The sequence below is a fragment of the Pseudopodoces humilis genome, chromosome 13 (assembly GCF_049639895.1).
Source record: "Pseudopodoces humilis isolate 2021_Gansu_Grassland_sample_001 chromosome 13, ASM4963989v1, whole genome shotgun sequence".
Classification (NCBI taxonomy): Eukaryota; Metazoa; Chordata; class Aves; order Passeriformes; family Paridae; genus Pseudopodoces; species Pseudopodoces humilis.
In genome coordinates, this window is record NC_142212.1 from 8,615,524 (window position 1) to 8,634,463 (window position 18,940).

At 36.8% G+C, this 18,940-nt stretch overlaps 1 protein-coding gene across 8 annotated transcripts in view; it reads right to left on the bottom strand.

Annotated features, from left to right (window-relative positions):
* Positions 1-2,974: 2,974 nt before the first annotated feature.
* The window catches only part of ARHGEF3 (Rho guanine nucleotide exchange factor 3), a 101,261-nt gene continuing 85,295 nt past the window's right edge, over positions 2,975-18,940 (bottom strand). For 6 of the 8 annotated variants that reach the window (XM_088061920.1, XM_014251835.2, XM_088061919.1 and 3 more), the window contains 9 exons: positions 16,333-16,440; positions 11,203-11,373; positions 9,387-9,449; positions 8,994-9,090; positions 8,816-8,892; positions 7,218-7,475; positions 6,885-7,055; positions 6,160-6,346; positions 2,975-5,253 (listed from right to left, as the gene is read on the bottom strand). In XM_088061920.1, coding sequence (XP_087918046.1) covers positions 4,913-5,253; positions 6,160-6,346; positions 6,885-7,055; positions 7,218-7,475; positions 8,816-8,892; positions 8,994-9,090; positions 9,387-9,449; positions 11,203-11,373; positions 16,333-16,440 — 1,473 coding nt within the window. In that variant the 3' untranslated portion in view covers positions 2,975-4,912. Of the gene's footprint in view, positions 5,254-6,159; positions 6,347-6,884; positions 7,056-7,217; positions 7,476-8,815; positions 8,893-8,993; positions 9,091-9,386; positions 9,450-11,202; positions 11,374-16,332; positions 16,441-17,327; positions 17,845-18,940 lie in introns of those variants that run through there. The other 2 variants (XR_015773691.1, XM_088061922.1) reach the window with 2 other exon arrangements.

Sequence of the window (18,940 nt, forward strand, 5' to 3'; positions counted from 1 at the left end):
CACACCAAGTTTTCCTCATCACTTGCTTTAACAAGATATGTCTTTGCAGTTGTACAGAATTATTTTTCTGTATTAATTACCTAAGTCTGGGAGAGATCATCACAAAAATTACTCAGTATTAATTGATATATTCTCCAGCAATTCCAGATCACTGCACCACACTGTGCATCTTAAATCCCAATAGATATCAAAAATGTACAAATCCCAGTTCACAGAATGACGGTTCAGCAAAAAACACCATAGGAAGAGGTTACTTGAATACTCTCAAGGGAAAAAAAAAGGTTATAAAATCTGTCACCTTATTCTCTCTCTCGTTTCTGGTTTCTGTGGTGTTTGGTACTTGCCAAGCATTCGACCATGATTCCTGGGCTTGCACCAAGTGGTTTTCCACCCCAGTAAAAAGCAGCTGCAAATCCCTTTGATTCTGAAATCAGATGATTTTAACACATTAGTAATATAGATTTAGATCATATTCAGAACCACAAAGACACAAGGGAGGGTTGCATGCTCAAGGAGCAAACTTGTGTGCTTCCTCCAGACATTGCTTCAGTAGACTTTTATGAATGCAAATGTAAAAATTTGAAAACTAAATTAGAAATTTGAAATTAGTCAGAGTATACTGTTACAATTTAAATAACCACAAATTACTATTTTACTTTCCCTTATTACTCTAATGATGCAAAACACATCTAATTTCTTCAAAAGTTTAAGAGCTAATTTGTGCCAACCAAAGTTCAGGTGCCAGGAGATCAAGGATAGAATAACTATAATTAATCTTTCTTCCTAGACCATGCAAAGAGAAGAACCTTTGGAAAACTCAGAAACAAAACTTAATCTACACACTTGGAAAGAGCTTTACTATCATATACCAGCCATGGAGAAAATATGCCTATATTAAAAGGTGAGACAAAATGGGGCAGTAGTCTTGACCTGGCTCTGTAAAACCAGAAATTAGTAGCAGAAGTTCACATAGTACTTTTTTTTTTCCTAACAAATACATGATCCTCAGGTAAAAGACTGAAAATACTTACATGTATTTTTTAATACTTTAATATAATTTAATTAATAATAATTAATAATACTTTAATTAATTTTAATTAATACATGTAATATCTTAAAATATTTAAAATTTTGTGTAATCAAATCAGATCAGCCATGAAACTACAGCATTATTTCCAACAGATGGCAGCACCAACCTGTAGAACATGTTACAGTATTTTAAAATCAGTATTCATAAATAAGTACTAAATATGGAAGAGCTGCCCATTCTATATCTGAAACCCCCTTTTAAAAGGAAACAAATAATCTTCCATATATGTGTAACTTGGTTTCAGACTCTGTTAGATCCTGGGAATCAAGATTTGTCTAAGTGCCAGACTGTGTCACCATAAAATATAATTTTTATCAAAAAGTACAATCCATTAAACTGCTATCTGAAAGCTCTGATACAGCTTTCAAATTCTAGAAATTCTGTGAAATTTCAAGCAACCTGGTTCCCACTGTCACAGAAGCATTCCTAAGGCAGAAGCCCTGGTTCAGGTGAGTCATGCTTAATAGCAACTGAGCTTCATGGATCTCAAACCTGTTGTTCATTACAGATCTTCATGTTCCCTGGCTTTGTTCTTTTCAGTGCTGCAGAGCAAATCTAGGAAAACAAAGGCCACAGACAGTTCAATTTTGTGTTGTAGTCTCAGAGGACCCACACAGTTCAGAGGGTCACAAGGCCATTCACTTTGCTCACCTTTCTTTCTCAGTCACAATTTCTGCTTTCACATTTATTGCTTCTGGTCCATCAGGTCTTTCATAAGCTGCAGCTGACTCTCCTCAGCAGGAGCAGAAGAGCTGACAGGTTGCTATGATTTGCCACAAAGGGATGGATCTGCCCCCTCAGACCACTGACATCCTGCTCTTGAGAGCAGGACACCTCGTCACTCACCCTCTTTTCCCCGAGTGTGAGATCCAGAGTGTTCATGCCTCAGATTTGGATGAGTGTCTCCATCCCTCTCATTGTGCCACCTCCTCAAGGTAATCCTGGAAGCACTTGACACCTCAGGCTTTGCCTCTTGCCTCTGCTGCAACCTCTCAGACTCCCCTCTGGACACCAGAATTACTGTGACAATCATTTGAACATATTCATATCTATGATTCTTCCTCTTTATAAATTATACTTATACATAATATATATATATATATTAAAATTATATATATATTTAAATATATAACATATATATATTATATATATATGTATTATTTTGTATTTCCTCTTTATAATTCACACTCATAATTTTACATTTTACCCATCCCTTTTGGTACAATTTATTGTCCAACTCCACCCCATCCCTCCACCACCACCTTCCTGCCACAGTCAAAAGTCATCCTTTCAAAAGCAGTGGCATTTTAAAAGTGCTAGAACTAAAACAAGCTTACCAAATCCAGCATGATAGCAGTACTCTTAAACTGGAAAGCTTAATCCTTAGGGTGATTTGAAGAGAAAACCCCAACATCATTAGGATTTATTAGATCAATCAGTAGTTAAGTGCATGTCAACTACAAAGCACAACCAAAACACTTGCACTCCAGAATGCTGAACAGTGAATTACAGTAAACAAATGTAAATTAATCTTCTGAGATTTCCTGGCTGGTTGGTGGCTTCTGCATACCCCAAAATTAAACATTTCAGTTGTGACCCACAAGGAATTATGAGGGAGAAACTGATGACAGGACAGTAAATTTTTGTTCCACCTATTTCCTAAAGTAATTATGTCATACAGAACTTTGGGGAATGTGGTGAATTGAGTGCAATGACTTGTTTCTGTCATTACTGTGCATTTAGCAAATTAGATGCAAGTATATAACACTTTATAAGAAACAAAATACAGGCTTTGGTCACTTCGGTTAAAACCTCACTGCATGTACCACTGAAATCTTTTTGTAGTCTTCTTGTACAACCAACCAAACCAAATAAAAATCAAAATGGTTTAATGTAATTTATTTGAAATGCTTCCAGAAAAGTTCAAGGCCATTATTAAAAAAAAAAAAAAAAAAGTCAATACACATTCATTCATTCCTTCTTCTCTATCTGAACATTTTACATGCTTTTTGCTCTTTTTTTCAACATTTTTGCTGAACAACTTCCCTATGCCTTTTCTTTGCAGATTTTTCCTTTCATCTTCACTGGTATATTTTTTCAGCTCTAAAAATGAAGCAGTTGAAATAAATTACAATGCCTGAAACAGAAAAGAAAATTGATTTTTTTTTTAAAAACTATAAATACAGAAATATGTTCTATAGGGTAAAAATGCCATTTTTTTAAAAAATAAAAATACCTTGTTTTATATTGTTTATCATCTTGTCACACTGATTTCTGTAATGCACATCAGCATATATATATATGTAAGATACTTAGTAAATTTTATGTAAACTTGTAGAACACAAGAAAAATTATTTTTGGCAATAACTTAGCAGTTTTTCTACTTTTGTTGTTACAAGTACTTTGCACAGGTTATCTTGTGTAATACCAAGAATCATTTAAAATTTGTAATATATCATTTTCATAGCTTACCAAACACCACTGGCATTCTTTGTTACAGTAAGAAATAAAATACTACCCAGGGATTCCTGAAAAATAACAGGATGTTCAACTATGTGTTTTAGACTGCATTTAAGTGACTCATCTGCTTCTCATCATTATGAGTAGGTTAAATCAGCCACCAGAAAACACAGTAACACTTCCAATTACAGTACGAAATTAAATGCAACAAAAACTTTTAAAACAAAACTTGAGGAAAGTAAAAAGGATGTAATATATCCTAAAGGACAAACAATTCCCTTTTTGTTTAAACTCTCTACATAATCCCACAGGGTATTTGTAGAGCACCATTTATATAAAATCATCACTTAGTTTTAAAAACCAACTACATGTAATTGTAAACAGACATTTACAGAAAATTAAAAGTTTTAACATTAGTGGTGCTTAAAACCAACAGTGGAGGTCAGTGGAGTGCAAAATGCTGAAGAGGGCCTATTCACAAGCAAAAGCTCCTTTCCATTCTTACTGTTTGGGATAATATATATATATTATAATATATATATATATATATTATTATATATATATATATATATATACATGGCACTGAAAGCAAATTACCAGCTTATTTACAAACATCCAGTATTCTCAGCATTTCATTTAATTCAGTGCTGGCTGTAAAGGTTTGGTTGTGGTCTTTTCAGTTGATTATTTTTAGCATTACATGCTTTGAAAAATAAACCATCTTACTATGCTGACCATTTGAAATGTCCATATTTTAGTAAGTTTGGCTGCTGGATCTTAGGACAGTGCTTCATTTTGAAAAACAAATCCCTAAAGAGTCCCTGGTTCCAAGGCCCGCTGTTTATAGTTCTTGCTGATTTAATACCACAGGAGTTTGGGTAGGTTATTACAAGATAGTTTTCTTTCCTGTTCCAAGAAACTACTTTTTCTTTCCATGCCTTTAAGAAAACTTATTATCTTGATACCCATCCTGAAATTCCATATTAAGTCCACATCTTCAGCTGCCCCTTTAAAGGGCAAATTAAATACTTAAATATAAGGAAAAGGTTATTTATGTAATGCATATATAAATAGTAGTTCAGAAATTCTGTTTACAGCAGGACATTGAGAATAACTGGTCAAGTACCTCTTTCATCCACCTTGGGTGTTCATGGAATATAATCACAGGACATGAGTCGCAAGAGATTCCAGCTTATACAGATGGGCAGTTACAGTACGACACTCACAGGTATTAATACAAGAACTGCATTGACATTGTCACAAAAAATATTCTAAAAGTGCTTCTCCAAATGGTTCCATGTATGGAATGCAAATACTGTACAGGTAAGAGACAGATTTTCTTCCAGGAACTGTAAGCTTTTGTCAAACATTGGTTTCTATTTGCTTTTCGCTCTCACAAGAGTTCGTCTGCTCCATGCGCTCGCAGTCGGCATTGAGCTCGCTGGTGTCCATGCTACAGTCTGACTCACAGTCCGACTGCTCCATCTGCTCCAGGGCAGCCTCTCCCTGGGGCACTCTGCGTCCATTGGGTGACACAAGGAAATGTGCTTCCAGCCCACCAGCCTTGCCTGCACACGCAGCCTTTTCCTTGGCCTGGCGGATGCAGTTTAGCCACTGCTGCTTGTTGAAGGAGTCATTGGCTTGGAGAGAGTGAGTCTGGCTTTGGGATCCGTTTTGGAAGCTGACTCTAAAGAAGTTTTTGACTGAAAGAAACAATACATATAAAACCCCTGAATGCTTTGGCTGAATGGATTTTATAATCAAAGAATATATTTAAGTAACAGAATCTGCACAATCTTTGCCTTAAGGTCAGACCAAAGAGAAGAGTCTGGGCGTCTCCTTGTTTCTGAGAGAAGACCACAGAACACCGCAAGCACTTCTAGTAACTTCATATTGCTTGATTAAGTAATTTTGGTTCTGCTGTGCATGAGCTAACCACAAAGCTTAAAGGGAATCAGCAAGATTAAGGCTTCTCCCACACTTTAATGCCTCTCGTTCTACTTCTCTGCAAAGCAGATTTCCAGAACTTTCACTGAACGCAGCACCCTTGTGCCAGCCAAATCTGCCTCATCTCTTCCATTCACTTCACTAATACAGTGGATACATACAAAAACCCCTTGAAGTTTTGACCAGAAGATATTTAAAGGACCCTTGTAATAAAAAAAGCATCTTCATAATATACTTAACCGGAAAGACATAAACATGAATAGCTGCAGTCTTGACCCTGAGTACTACACTGTCTGCCAGCTTAAAGAATTACAGAATAGCAACCAATGTCTCCAGTACAAGGAAAGGCAAAACAGCTGAAGCTCAAGATTTCAAAATACACTTGCTAACTTTGCAGTTTTGCCACTACAATCTGTATGCTCTCCCCTTCTCAATTCAGTACAGGAGTAGGTGTGTGGAAAAATTCTATTATTAATATAGTGAGATTTGAGAAAGAATTGAAAAGAAACAACTTAGAACATAATAAACCAGTCTGAAACAAAATTCAATATGTTGGATGGAGCTAATGTTAATTTTAGAGAGAACATTCTGATGTTGCATTGGCAGGTATCTTAAAGTTATGATGACCCTACATGAGCAAATACAAAAAGCTGTTGTCATACTTCTCTCATTGTTGCTGAATGCTCCACGTATGGATCCACCCAGGCGCACCTCTCCATCCTGCAGGTCCTCCAGCACCAGCTCCCTGATGGGAATTGGCTGTCGGTACAGCTGGTAGCAGAGATGGTCATTGTGGGTCACGGCCCGAGTGATCACCAGCACCTCTTCAAAGAGGAAGACGTGCAGTTTCTGTTAAAAGATTAATAGATAATGCAGCATTATTCCTTTCCTGAAACATCATTAAACCAAATGGAAAAAATAAAGTTCACCGAAAGATGAAAATTGCCAGTTTCTTCCTGCTAATTTGGTACTGTACTACCTGCTTGACCTTCATCAGGTGAACCAGGGAATAGCACCTGTTTCATCTTTCCCTCTCAGCTGTGTGGTGAGACAGGACTCTTCCACTGTATTGCATAAACATGCTCCATAGAAGCAATTCCGGAGATGAAAAATGCACTGCTTACTTTGTTGCTTTGTAAAATAAATTTTCCCTAATTATTGTTAGGGTCCATAAGAGACAGAGATATATATAGTCTTATGATCTCCCTATACAGATACTTAACAACTAACAAAAAAGATTAATGTTATATATATAATAATTAATATTTATCAACTTCCTATATATTAAAGGGTGATGTTTCTCTCTGTGTGCTCACAGCTCTTTTAGCTGTCATGCAAAATGAAGTTATCTTTTAAAGTTATTTATGACAAAATATTTATTCCTTACCACTCCCCTGTTGTTCTTCAGTTCCCCATGACAACACACAGCACGTGAATTATCAATCAATGAATCCCTTTGGCCTTCTTCAAGATAAATAAGTCTCTCTTTGTAATACTGGCATTCAGATTCACCAGTCTTTATGTTGATTTCAGCCACAATGCCCTGAATTATATTTATCTGCAGAAACACAATGAAAACACATGAATTTAATTACAGTCCAATATTCAGCTGTTCATATAAATATTTGCTTTTTTATATTTTATGTAGTCTCCCTTAATTCAGTAATAAGCAAAAACTGCTATAATCTCCTAAAAAAACCCAAACCCAACAGTAACTCACAGCTTCTTCCAGATGCTGTTGATCTGGATGATCATTTGGTGTGTGTCTTAAAATTTCTCTGAGCAGTAGTGGGTATTTAACCAAACGGCTTCTGGGAATGTCAAGGAAATTCCAAAGGTCCAGCTTGCGGCTAAAAGGAGACTCCAGGCAGCGCTGCAGGAAATCTTGCACTCTGTGATCTTGTTTCTTGTGATCCAATAAAGCTTTGGCTGCTACTTGATTGCTGCAGTAGCTGTCGTAGGAGTTTAGGCATGGAAGCTGAGGAAAGAAAAATTATTCTGTAGCTGTAGTAAAGCACGATTTCCTGCACTGAAAGGTTCAGGTGATGCAGGACATCAGAATTCATGCTGAGACTCTTTTAGCTGGACATTTATCCACAGTTTATTGATGTAACGTTTCCAACAAATATAACCTTTACAAGGGTTCTCAGACCACCTTGATCAACATTTAAGTAATTTAGAAGCACTTACTCATCACTTAGGTCCTGCAGATCTCCATTAAAAATATAAATTACTGAAGACTGAGCACTATTTAGTGCAGACAACACTTGAACACAGAAGCCTGGCTTTAATTATGAATGGAAATAAAAGCCTAGGAATTCCCAAGCCTGGTCTTTTTCAGATCAGCAAATTTCTACAATCTAACTTCTATATTGCCCTCAGGAACCTTGACCAAACTAAGATGACAAAACTATATATATAAATCTGAAAAAGAAAACCAAAACAACTTGTCTGCTGATTAGAGAAATGTATACATTCACTAAACCTGTTGTATTAACACCGAATATGCAAAACCTTTCAAAAAAGGAAATTAGACTTGAATAGATTTGAACCAAGAGAAGCTCACTGATGTTCAACACACATCAGAAAATATATTTTAAATTATTTTATGCAAAGAAAACTGAGATTATTTTGACATTTACAAATATTTTATCATTAATTATTTACATTATGTACACTATATAATGCTTCCCTTGTTGACCATAGGCCACACTTTCACATAGAGCTGCTAAATATCATTACCTAATTCCTTAAAATTTCAAGCCTTTTTTTCCCTGCTAAATTTTACTACTTACATTTACTAAAAAGCATACTTCTCACATATCTAAAACCAAAAATAACTCTTTTTGATTGCAATGAACAATTCTAACAACAAAACTAATAAAAGCTATTTTCAGTGTTTATGCTGTTGGATGCTAGTGAACACGAACCTATCTACTTTATCTTTTATGAGGCATCAGCACCTCTCTTGTATCCTTATCTGACTTTCCAGGGAAAGCATAACAGAAACGGAGAGATTCTTAAAGGACCTACCTAAGAAAAACTCTAGTCTGAGTCTTGATTTTTATTTAAAGTATATTAAATAGTGCTCAACGCCTGAATAGCACAAACTTTAAAAAAAATACCCCAATCTAAATCTTTTCATGGAAAGTCCCTGAAAAGAGAAAATACTCTGTTCTGTCTCTAAATAGTTGCCTCACCTTTTAAAACTTCTTTGAGAATATCTTTTTGACATGTTACAGAAAGGAAATTGTCTGAGAAAAATTACGCTACAGCTCCAAACCAAAGTCCCAAAATTGATTATAAACTCTGTCTTACCCAACCCACGAGGATGTGGCCAACACAATCTGTTGATCCATCAGGTTTCCTGACTTCTTGAAGTCGCCTAAGAAGATCTGAGAGTAAATAGTAAAAAAGAAGAGAAACCTCACTTTGATAAACCTGACTTTAAATCTGTGTGCTATATTCATGCACACAAAGACTATTTAAGTTTTACCTTCATGCAGAGGAATTAGAGAGTCCAGTGTTCCAAAAATTTGGTTCAATTCTTGCTCTGTCATTATGGAAAGCTTAAGCATTGGGTCATGATAAGCCTGAAAAGAAAAACAAACATTTGTGGTTTGTTGGTTGCAAAATTCATTACAGAATTTAGTGCTCCCTGTAAGTCAGTTTCATAACCATAGATTAAACTATCAATTTCATATTAAAAAAAAAAAAAAAAGACAGCACACTTAAGTGTTTCAGAAAGAATGGGAAGATTGAAATATGCTTTGGATTTTTTCCTCTTTTGCTGTCTTAGCAAGTATAAAAAAACAAGTTTTAAATGTGTTCTTAACCATTTAGTACTCTTTGTTGTGGTTTGGTTGTTGGGTTTGGTTTTTAAGCATACCTTTTTTGCCAACTTCAGGTCTTCTATCAAGTCTTCTTCTCCCTGGGAAAGTTCAAATATAGCCTGTAAAAACAAACACAAATATTAGAAAATATCTTTATTTAATCTGTGCTCCACTTCCTGGGTTGATGTTATATTTTGAACGGCTGTCTTAACACCATTTAACAGCATTTCTCTGCTAAATCTACAGAAATAAAGTAAGGCTTTATTCCATAACTACAGAATTAAGTGCATTGTTTCTAAAAAAGTTATATCAGAATGTTCATTAAAAGTTTATCTCAAATAGACAAAGCATATTTTTTGTCAAAGGGTTGTGTTCCCAAATGTGGGAAACTACCTTCATTGTGGTGTTTTGACTTCACTGTATCTTAACCACTAATACAACTGTTTGCATAGGAGTTTGTTATGTTCCATTTTATGTTTTCTGCCACATGCAGTGGCAGAAATTACAGAGGAGTCTACCAAGTAGGAGACAGATCTCACTTAAAGCATTTATTTGGTACTGTGCACTTTTATTTTGGTACCAGTTAATTTTTTTGTTATGAAGGCTGAGTTCTAGTTAACTGTTGGCTGATGTTAGAAATCCTCTTAAAGCACATTTGAGACTTTAAAGCTGGCAGATTTACCAGCTAATAATAACACCATGCTAATTCACTAGTTTATCAAACCCCCATTGTTATTAACTTGTTGCCTGATTTCCTCCTTAAACTGGGGTACAGTAAGAGTTAAGGACTGTTTAGGCTAGAATTCCTTGCTTTACAGTCAAGGCTTTCAACCCGTATAAATCATGGGAGCCCATGCCCAGCTGGAGCAGATTCCTGGGGCTCAGGACCACCCATCTGTGATAGTGCAGCTCACGGGCAGCAGGTCAGTTCTCCCTCAGAGCACACAGCATGGGAACAAACACACAGCAGAACCCTCCTGCTAAACTTGCTGGGATACAGCTCACTTATTTGGGTTGTACCAAGGATCCTGGCTCCTGCCTTCAGACAGCAGTGACTTGCTGTGCCAACAGTTTCTACACTTCATTTTTCAGTAAGCTGCCTTTGAAGTTCTCAATTACAGATTTATTTCCTATGAATTCCTGTAAAATGGTAAAATTTGCACAAGAAATGCTTGACACTACTGTTGTTTGATTTATGACTCAGTCTCTGAAACATTCTCAGGGAGATTGTTACAAGCTTTGTTGATACTGCTAGAAATTTCTTTAGAAAATAAAAATACCTTGATTCTAAAAAAGCTCCTTGTTGACTATAATATGAACTATTCAGACTTTGTCTTGTCTGACACATTAAAAACACCAGCATGCTTCTTTTTTGCTTTGGAAGACACATCTTTTGATAGGTGTGTCACCTTTCTAGCACTGGAAATTTTCTCAAAGACAGTCTTTTGCAAAAGGGAAATGATGGTGCATTTTTGTGTGTCTGTATCACCTGATTTTTTTACTGGCACAGCATGCTCACCTCACATTACTAGAACAACAAAATGTAACACCAGAATAGCAACCATGACTACAGAAAGTGTCAGACAGAACACGCACACACATGCAGACAATCACAGGACAATATATCTCAGTAACTTTGGGTTTGTTAAGGAAATACGATGAGCTGCTTTTTACAAAGGTTACATAAATGTAATACAGCTTGAGTCATAAAGACTAGAGATGGAATTCTGCTTCTAGTGGAGGTGGTGACATGTTTTAATTGCAGGACATCTTCAAGTGCTATCCCAATGCCTATGAGCATTCCCAACTCTACGCTTTAAAGGTGACTTTTGAACATTAAATTTATGGTTAAAAAAATATCTATATCTATACCTCTTGCCGCTTGATTTCCTTGGATGTGAGCATGTGATTGACACAGACATCAAAGGTCTCACTCCACAGTTTGCTGTCTCTCCTCTTTGTGGTAGCAGGGGGCACATTTCGAGACCATGGCCGTGGGCTGAACAGGTCGGGGCGACTCTCGCTGCGGAAACTTATGGACCGCTGGGAAGAGACAATTTGGTTTATGTTACGACAGTTTCATGTTAAACCCTCACTTTTCCCATTTTCTAAGGAATTCATACACATAGTTCAGTACCACAAATGTTCTCTGATCAGTTTTTACATTGAACTTCACAGCAACATTTAGTACCAGGAATGTAAGAGAAATTATTTCAATGTATCCTCATGGAAAGGCAAGGCCTCCATTCCTGCAGTGAACTTTCTCTGTGTCCTGTCCTCAACATGAACAAAACTTCTGCATTGCATTCCCATACAACAAGCACAAAGAGTGTATACAGGGATAATGCAGAATGGTGCAGCACTCTAAACTAAGAGAACTGATAAATACAGTTTCAATTCTGTGAACAGGCAGTAATTACTCATACATTTCACATCTACTTCATCAAAAATTTAGAATTAATGCAAATATTAAACACTCTACCAGTGTATACCAGCATCTCTGTATCAACTATGTGATCTGGTCCTAAACTTCAATAAAGCCACCTTCAATTTTAGGAGAGACTTAAGAGTTCAAATTGCCTGTAAGCTCTGAAATCCTGTAAAGGATTTCAGGCTAAGGATGGATACTTTATGCTCTTATTATTCTATTTTGAAAAAGTTTCTTTTTTGCTTCATTAAAATGAGAGACTTCTTTTAGAGGTCATACCTCTGAAATGCTTAAACTGTTTCACATAGTTGAAATACTCTACATTTTTATTGTTATTTAAAACTTGCCTTACATAACAAAATCAGCTTTCAATTGCCTTGGGTAACAATATTTAAAACAAAATAAATTCTCTCAATATCCATATCGAAAGCAGCATATACAAAGGGCAATCTTCTCTGAAGATAAGAGCCCACGAAATACAAACAGAGCCTATAAATACTATGTTTTTACCATATCAGAAGACATGACATAAATAAAAAAACCTGTCTTTTAATAGAAGCCATTCTGAGTCGGACTTGGAAAGACCTTAACAATAAACACACACACACCCCTTCCAAAACTTTGCAAGTCAGGTGCTAGTCTTCCTTCAAGAGTTAAGAAGATACAAAAACACATGTGCAATTACATGCTTAATTTACACTTGTTATAATAAGGAATCACAGATCAAACTCAAATTAGGTAATATTTTGGGAAAAGTGACCTTTCACATGCACTGAGATAATGTTCCCCTCTGATGCAGGAGAACACTCCATACAATTCTCCACAACCCTAAACTGTCCTCATTGGGCAAAAGAGACACAAAGAGGCTGAAAGTCCTGCTTGGTTGTTTGCTTAGCATCCTTACTACCTAGACACAATAAGTATATATTTAATTGATTTCTGTCATACATCAGCCTTTTCATTAACTATACAAAGTTAATGAAACTAACTAGCTTAATGAGGGACACAGGACTGAGGTTGTTTATTAGTGGAATAGAGCCCTAAACTGAAGTTCTACCAAAAAATTCTAAAAACAAGTTTGAACATACTCTTATGCTATCTTTGCTTTGTACTTGTCAAGAAGGAAAAATTAAATAAATAAAAATCAGTCATGTGATAGAATACCATGAAGGAGCTGCAGGAATGTCAAAAGTGCACTCACATATCTTCAAAATATTTTCCTAGTTTCTGGCTTCCTTAAAAAACATGTCCCACACACTCTTTAAAAATTATGGCCCCGTGGGATGATTAGAATTTTTGTATAATTTCAAAAAGTAATGGAGATGGGGAAGAATCCATCCACAACCCGTCATCTTGTTTACCATATTTCTCTGGTGGCAACAGATTTCCCTGGCTGTTATAAGATTGATTCTTGAAGGGTCTATGTGTTAACAATGTTAATTAATGCAATTAACAACCCTTAATTAGAGCTGCAGTAAAGCAAACAACTTCATGTACTAGGCAAAGGCCACTACTGATCAAAGCCCTGGCATTTAGAACTGATATTAAAAACAATTTTCTTCTTGAGGATTTTTAGAAATTTTTGGTGTCCTAAGATAGAAAGTAATTTGGACTCCCTACTTAAATTCAAGACACACTGATGAAAACTGAAGTTGCAGAGGAAGCCAGCCAGATTTCAATTTCTTTCTTCAGCATCAGCTGGAGTTCTTTTTCTGATCCTATTTTCTGCTTTAAGCCAAACAGCACAGCTGTGAATATGACCAGGCATCATAATAAATAACACCAGATCATAATCATTAGTCTAGCTTGATGGAGACTGAAAATACAGCTATGAAATATACTGGCTTCCCAGGTGGATTAACAGGTAAGAATACCTGCTTAGCACTGGGTATCCTGCAGCTACACAGACACAGCGTAGCTGGCAGAGATGCAGCTAACAGCATTTTATTGGGCAGCTGGTACACACTGCCCTCCATGACAGAAACAGAATGACTACAAATAGTCAATAACAAAAACAAACAAACAAAGGCCCAAAAAGAAACCCTGAAAGACTTCAAGTATTTTTTACTTGGAATCCTTATGAGAAATAAGTATTAATATTAATAAGTATTGGAAATAAGTGGAACATTGGAATGAAGTGAAGTATGCACAAGAAAAATCAAATATTTCTATAATCAATAAAATATGCAAAACATGAAAAGTTGCTAAGAACATTTATTAAAAAAAACTACAGAAATCCCAGATGAAAATGTTTCTCTTCATGCTGCATGCTGAAAGTCCAATAATGTAAAGTGGAAATCACATGTACGGAGGTAAGGAAAATCCTATGCAATAAGCTGGGTTTTTTTTCCCTTCTTACATGTATCTTCCATTTAGAAGGCTATCTAAGAAGGTTTGTTTAAAAAGCTATAAAGGAATCTCAGAATTTTCTAAATTCTTTTACTGATGCTGTTGGAGTGGTCTTTTTTAGATGGAATGTTCTGTTGATTTTATTTTCTTCCAGGGGAAGAAGTTTGTTCTGAATGTTGTGGTGATGACAGTAGTTTTCTTCATTTTACAGACACAGAACACCTAGCAGCAATGTAAGAAGAAACATAGGTTTTGACTGAAATAACAATGAAGATACATAAAAGTTCACCAGTAAGAAAAATCAACATTTTTTTTCTTTTTTACAGGGGATCACAGAACAAAAAGAAACCTGTACTGTTCTCAAGACACAGTGACAACTATACATAATACAGCTATACATAAAACATAATCAAGTGAAATAGCTATATGTACTTCCCAGAATGTTTCTAAGTAATTCCAAGTGGGTCACCTGAGCACAAGGTCAATCTTTTTTGTCCCTGTTCTATAGCTATTGAGAAAATCAGATAACAAATCAGTTTACAGCTGGGATATCACCAGCAGGATCTGGAGAACACAGAAGCTGATTTCTCATCACAGCTTCTTCAAGCACATACTTAGAGGGGATGGTATAAATAACATACCTGTTTAATCTGCTAATTAAAATATATTCTTATAATAAGTGTAGACAGAGCAAAACAGAAATGTTTGCAACAATAGGACTTGCAACAAAGCCATTACTTTGCCTCCCATTTTTGATAAAATTTACCCTGAAACTAATATAGCTCTCATTTTGGGAAGCTGCTACTGTATCCTTGAAAGGATAGTTGTTTTGGTTAGTCTGAAACAACTTTATTAAACACAATATTGTTCTGGACACTGCATTGTGCAGTCCCAGAGGCTTTCACTGCAGAACAATAGCACAGGTACCTAAACGAGGCCAACAGCTGCCTAAGGCTGTGGAAGGGGAAGCACCCTGCTCAGCAGCAGTTTAGCCAAAAATTACATCCTTTTCCATACTCCTCACAACTGGAACTGATGTGGCCTTTCCAGAGCTGGGCCCATTTGCACTGGAGCAGACTCTGCCAGAGATTCACGGAGCCCAGGGGATACAGGGAGCTCTACTCCAGTCATGCAGACCACACCTGCACTGAGCCAGGCTGGGGGCTGCAGACATCTGGCTGATCTCCAACCCCGTGCAGAAATCTGCACTTTCAACATCACAGGAACCAAAGAGGGAAAACCAATGTCAGAAAACCCTGTAATATCCATTTTCTAGATAATTATGACTACAGAAAAATGGAGTTCTTTCCCATGACTTTTTATTCCTCAAAGACTCTGAAGTATCATGTCTTTCCTCCTTAAGAGATAACTTCAGTAAAGCTCTAATTTAGGTAATTTTATCAAATTTTATCAAATCCTTAATCAATTTCCTTGATTAAGGAACATTTCTAACACATTTAAATTATTTTTACAGTTCTTCTCGAAGAAATTAAGCTTGTTAAATAATTTTCTTTAGATCTTTTACATGCCTTCTTAAATAAACTCTTTTAAAGAGGAAACAGTGTTTTTTGGGCCAGACCCAGAGCAGTGCTGTAGCTGTCACTGCAATTAGGAGGTGAGTACCCCAATAGTTTGCCATCTCTAGGCCTGAAGGCACAAATGCTTTGTAAGCTGAAGTTTCATTAGTCTCCAAGTATGTTCAGTATTGCACACCTAATCTGTAAAATAGAAAGTGCATATAAAATTTGTTTGCCCTTTATTAATTTTCATCATCACCTTTGGAAAATTACTTGGAAATTTCCGATTGTTCACTAACTCTTTTGTTTAGGTAAGGTAAAAGTTCACTCTACAGGAGGAAATGTAGCAGTCCTACCTGACCAACTACACCAAAAATAACATTTTCAAAGACACCAACCAACTTTAAGAGAAAGCATTACGGAATGTTGTCTTCATTAAATTTTAAAAGAAACCATAATCCTTTAGTAAACAATTTTTATATGCTACAGGTGCAATAGTATTCTTACTGGTAAGTGAAAACCATTAATTATCTGGACAGAGAAGTGGTTTATTTGAGGTGAGAGTTTTAAGCTGAGTGACTTTTGTGGTGACGAGGTGCCCAAGCCTGTCTGACACATTCCAGTGGAAGGTGTCCACTGCACCCCTGCTCCCAGGAAGGCTGGAAGGAGCTGCAGCTGTGTGGGAGCAGCAGGAGCTGCTGGCATTACCTGCAGGGTCTGGCTGAAGCGCTTCAGTGGAGTGGCTCGCACAGGAGGGATGAGGCTGGCCAGGGATGTGACTCTGGAAAGAGGCTTGACCCGTTTGTTACTGGGCTCCTGCAGCACAGGGAAGAGGAGGGAAAGGAAGAAAAGGGGAGTGTGAGCATAATCAGCTAAAGATTGCTAACCGTTCTGCTGATTTTCCTAAGAAAGCGTTTGTAGCAAGAGTGTTTGCAAACCTTGTCTATAATTAGGGCATTAAACAAACAAAAGCAGTTTCAAACGCTGGCAGTGACAGAGTGCTCCTGGCTGGTACATACAGGTCCTGGAAACAGATGAAAAATGTAATGATGGAAAAGCTGGCATAGCCAGGAACAGGGAAAGGAAGATAAAGAAAGAGAAAATAATTTGATTAACTCATTCTTAGCAGACAGATTTTCAGCAGTGCTCTGCAGCTAATGCATGTTATGATAATCTTCTCACTGAAAGGAATACTTTCAAATATAAACATTTCTCTGTGTGCTTTCGCTTCTGGCACTGTCAGCATGTGAATCTATTCAGTTAAATGTATTTTCTTCCAGAATATATAATTTAGACAAAAAATTTCTAACTCTTATGGCCATTGAATGCATGTTCTTATGAAAGTACTCACATATACAGGCAAACATTAATAACATGCTTACATACACGGATTTTTTGCATAAAATGTAAAGGAAAATTAAACAAAATCTACCATAAAGCACTCAATTCAATGCTGTTCTTTTCATATCTATGTTAATAGCACAACAGCACTCAAAGTAATGTATAACCAAAATAATACGCTACTTGTCCTGCAGATATATATATATATATTTATTTATTTTTTTAAGAGAAATCGTAACACAGAAAAAAGTGATTATAAATACATAAGAATAGAACAGTTACCCCTTGGCTTCCTAACCTCCATCTGACATTTAATGGATTTCGAACAGCACATGCAAAAGGCAACAGAAAAAGAGCCAAACCTTCCAAGTGAAGTTAAAAACCCCATCCAACACCATATTTCAAGGACATCCTAAAGCAGTTCATCTCTCTTTTTCAGCCATGCTTATAAAGTTTGTGTAGGTTTGCTATGCCTCCAATTGTCTGGACGTAGCTTTAAGAAAAATGAAGCATGCCGATTATCCTTTTCTTCAGAAACAAATCCTTCTGGAAATAATGCAATTTGTCATTCTTCTTGATACCCAATAATAATAAATCTCAGCAGCAATGATCACCATCTGTATTACTGGCATGAAAAATTCTCTTCCATTAGTGAAGCAACAGAGGAAAGGTGAGAAGCAGCCACATATTTAATTTACTTCTCAGCAGGCAGACCTGGAAATCCATAAAAGCCAGCTGAGATGAGCGACAGTGTTTAACCCTCTAGCAAAAATAATGTATTCCATCATACATGACACCTGGCATTAAGGAACTGTAACAGTCTAAAGCAAGTTAAATCCTTATCTTCATCACTGCACTGTTATTCATAACCCTTCCTTTTCAGCAACCATGTCTTTGAGGCAGGTTTCAGAAGGAGCATTTTTTACGTCACTGCAGCACCACTCCGGTACTTATCTCAAGCAGCAGCGTCCTACCCCCTCCCCCACTCCCCCCAAAAAAGGAAAAATCCTTGAGATTCCAGTGCAATTCTTCTCTAATTGATGGCACAAGCATGAGCCGTTTCTGGTTTCTGATTATTCTGAGTGCTGGTGCCCAGAGCACGGCCCATGGCAGTGCCAGCTGGTCAGGAATGGTGCTGCACTGCAGTGCAAGGACACGCAGCCCCGGCCGGGCGGGCAGTGCCATGCCAGCAGCACAGTTTATGCCAGCAGCTCTGCCTCAACAGCACAGGGCACTCAGGCACCAGTACCCCAGCCCAAAAAGCAAAACCTGGAAATGAACATTGTAGACTTTCCAGGAGATAGGAAGAAGAGGATTAGGATGAATAGAAATTATTACTCCTTGATGCTGTATCCCTTCTGGTATCCATTGCCCCCATCCATTTCAAGGAGAAAAGTGCTAAGGCAGTATAATTTTTACTAATGCTCATGATGCAAAACCTCACTGAAAACAGCAACTGGTTTTAAAGATGATCTCCAAGCAGAGTTTCAGCCACCATCAAACATCATTAAGATCTTCTGGAACCTCTTGCTGTGAGCCACTAGAGGCTGGCTGTTCTCCCAGCAGACAAAGCCAGGTCAGATAACTGCAGTCCTGCCCATCTGTATCAGCACCCCACCTTGAGCTCTTCCTGCAATCTATCATGTTCCAAGATTTCACATGGAAAATTCTGACCAAAATTCAGAACAGTTAAATACGCAGTCTGAATTTAGAATTCAATTTTATGGAAATGAATCAGCATTATTACAGGATTCTCTCAAATAACATTGCTTCCGATAATTTCAGAAGCCTGAGACTTTACACTTTTACCAATCAGCTCAAAGAAAATCTTGTTAATCATAAGTTCTTAAGTATGAGAAAAGCATTTCTGAATACTCCCAACATGATTCTCCCCTTTATTAGAAACTGAGTGGTAGGTTAAGATACTGAGCTAGAAATGAAAACTCATCAAATCTTAAGTGTTCCAGGTGTTCCA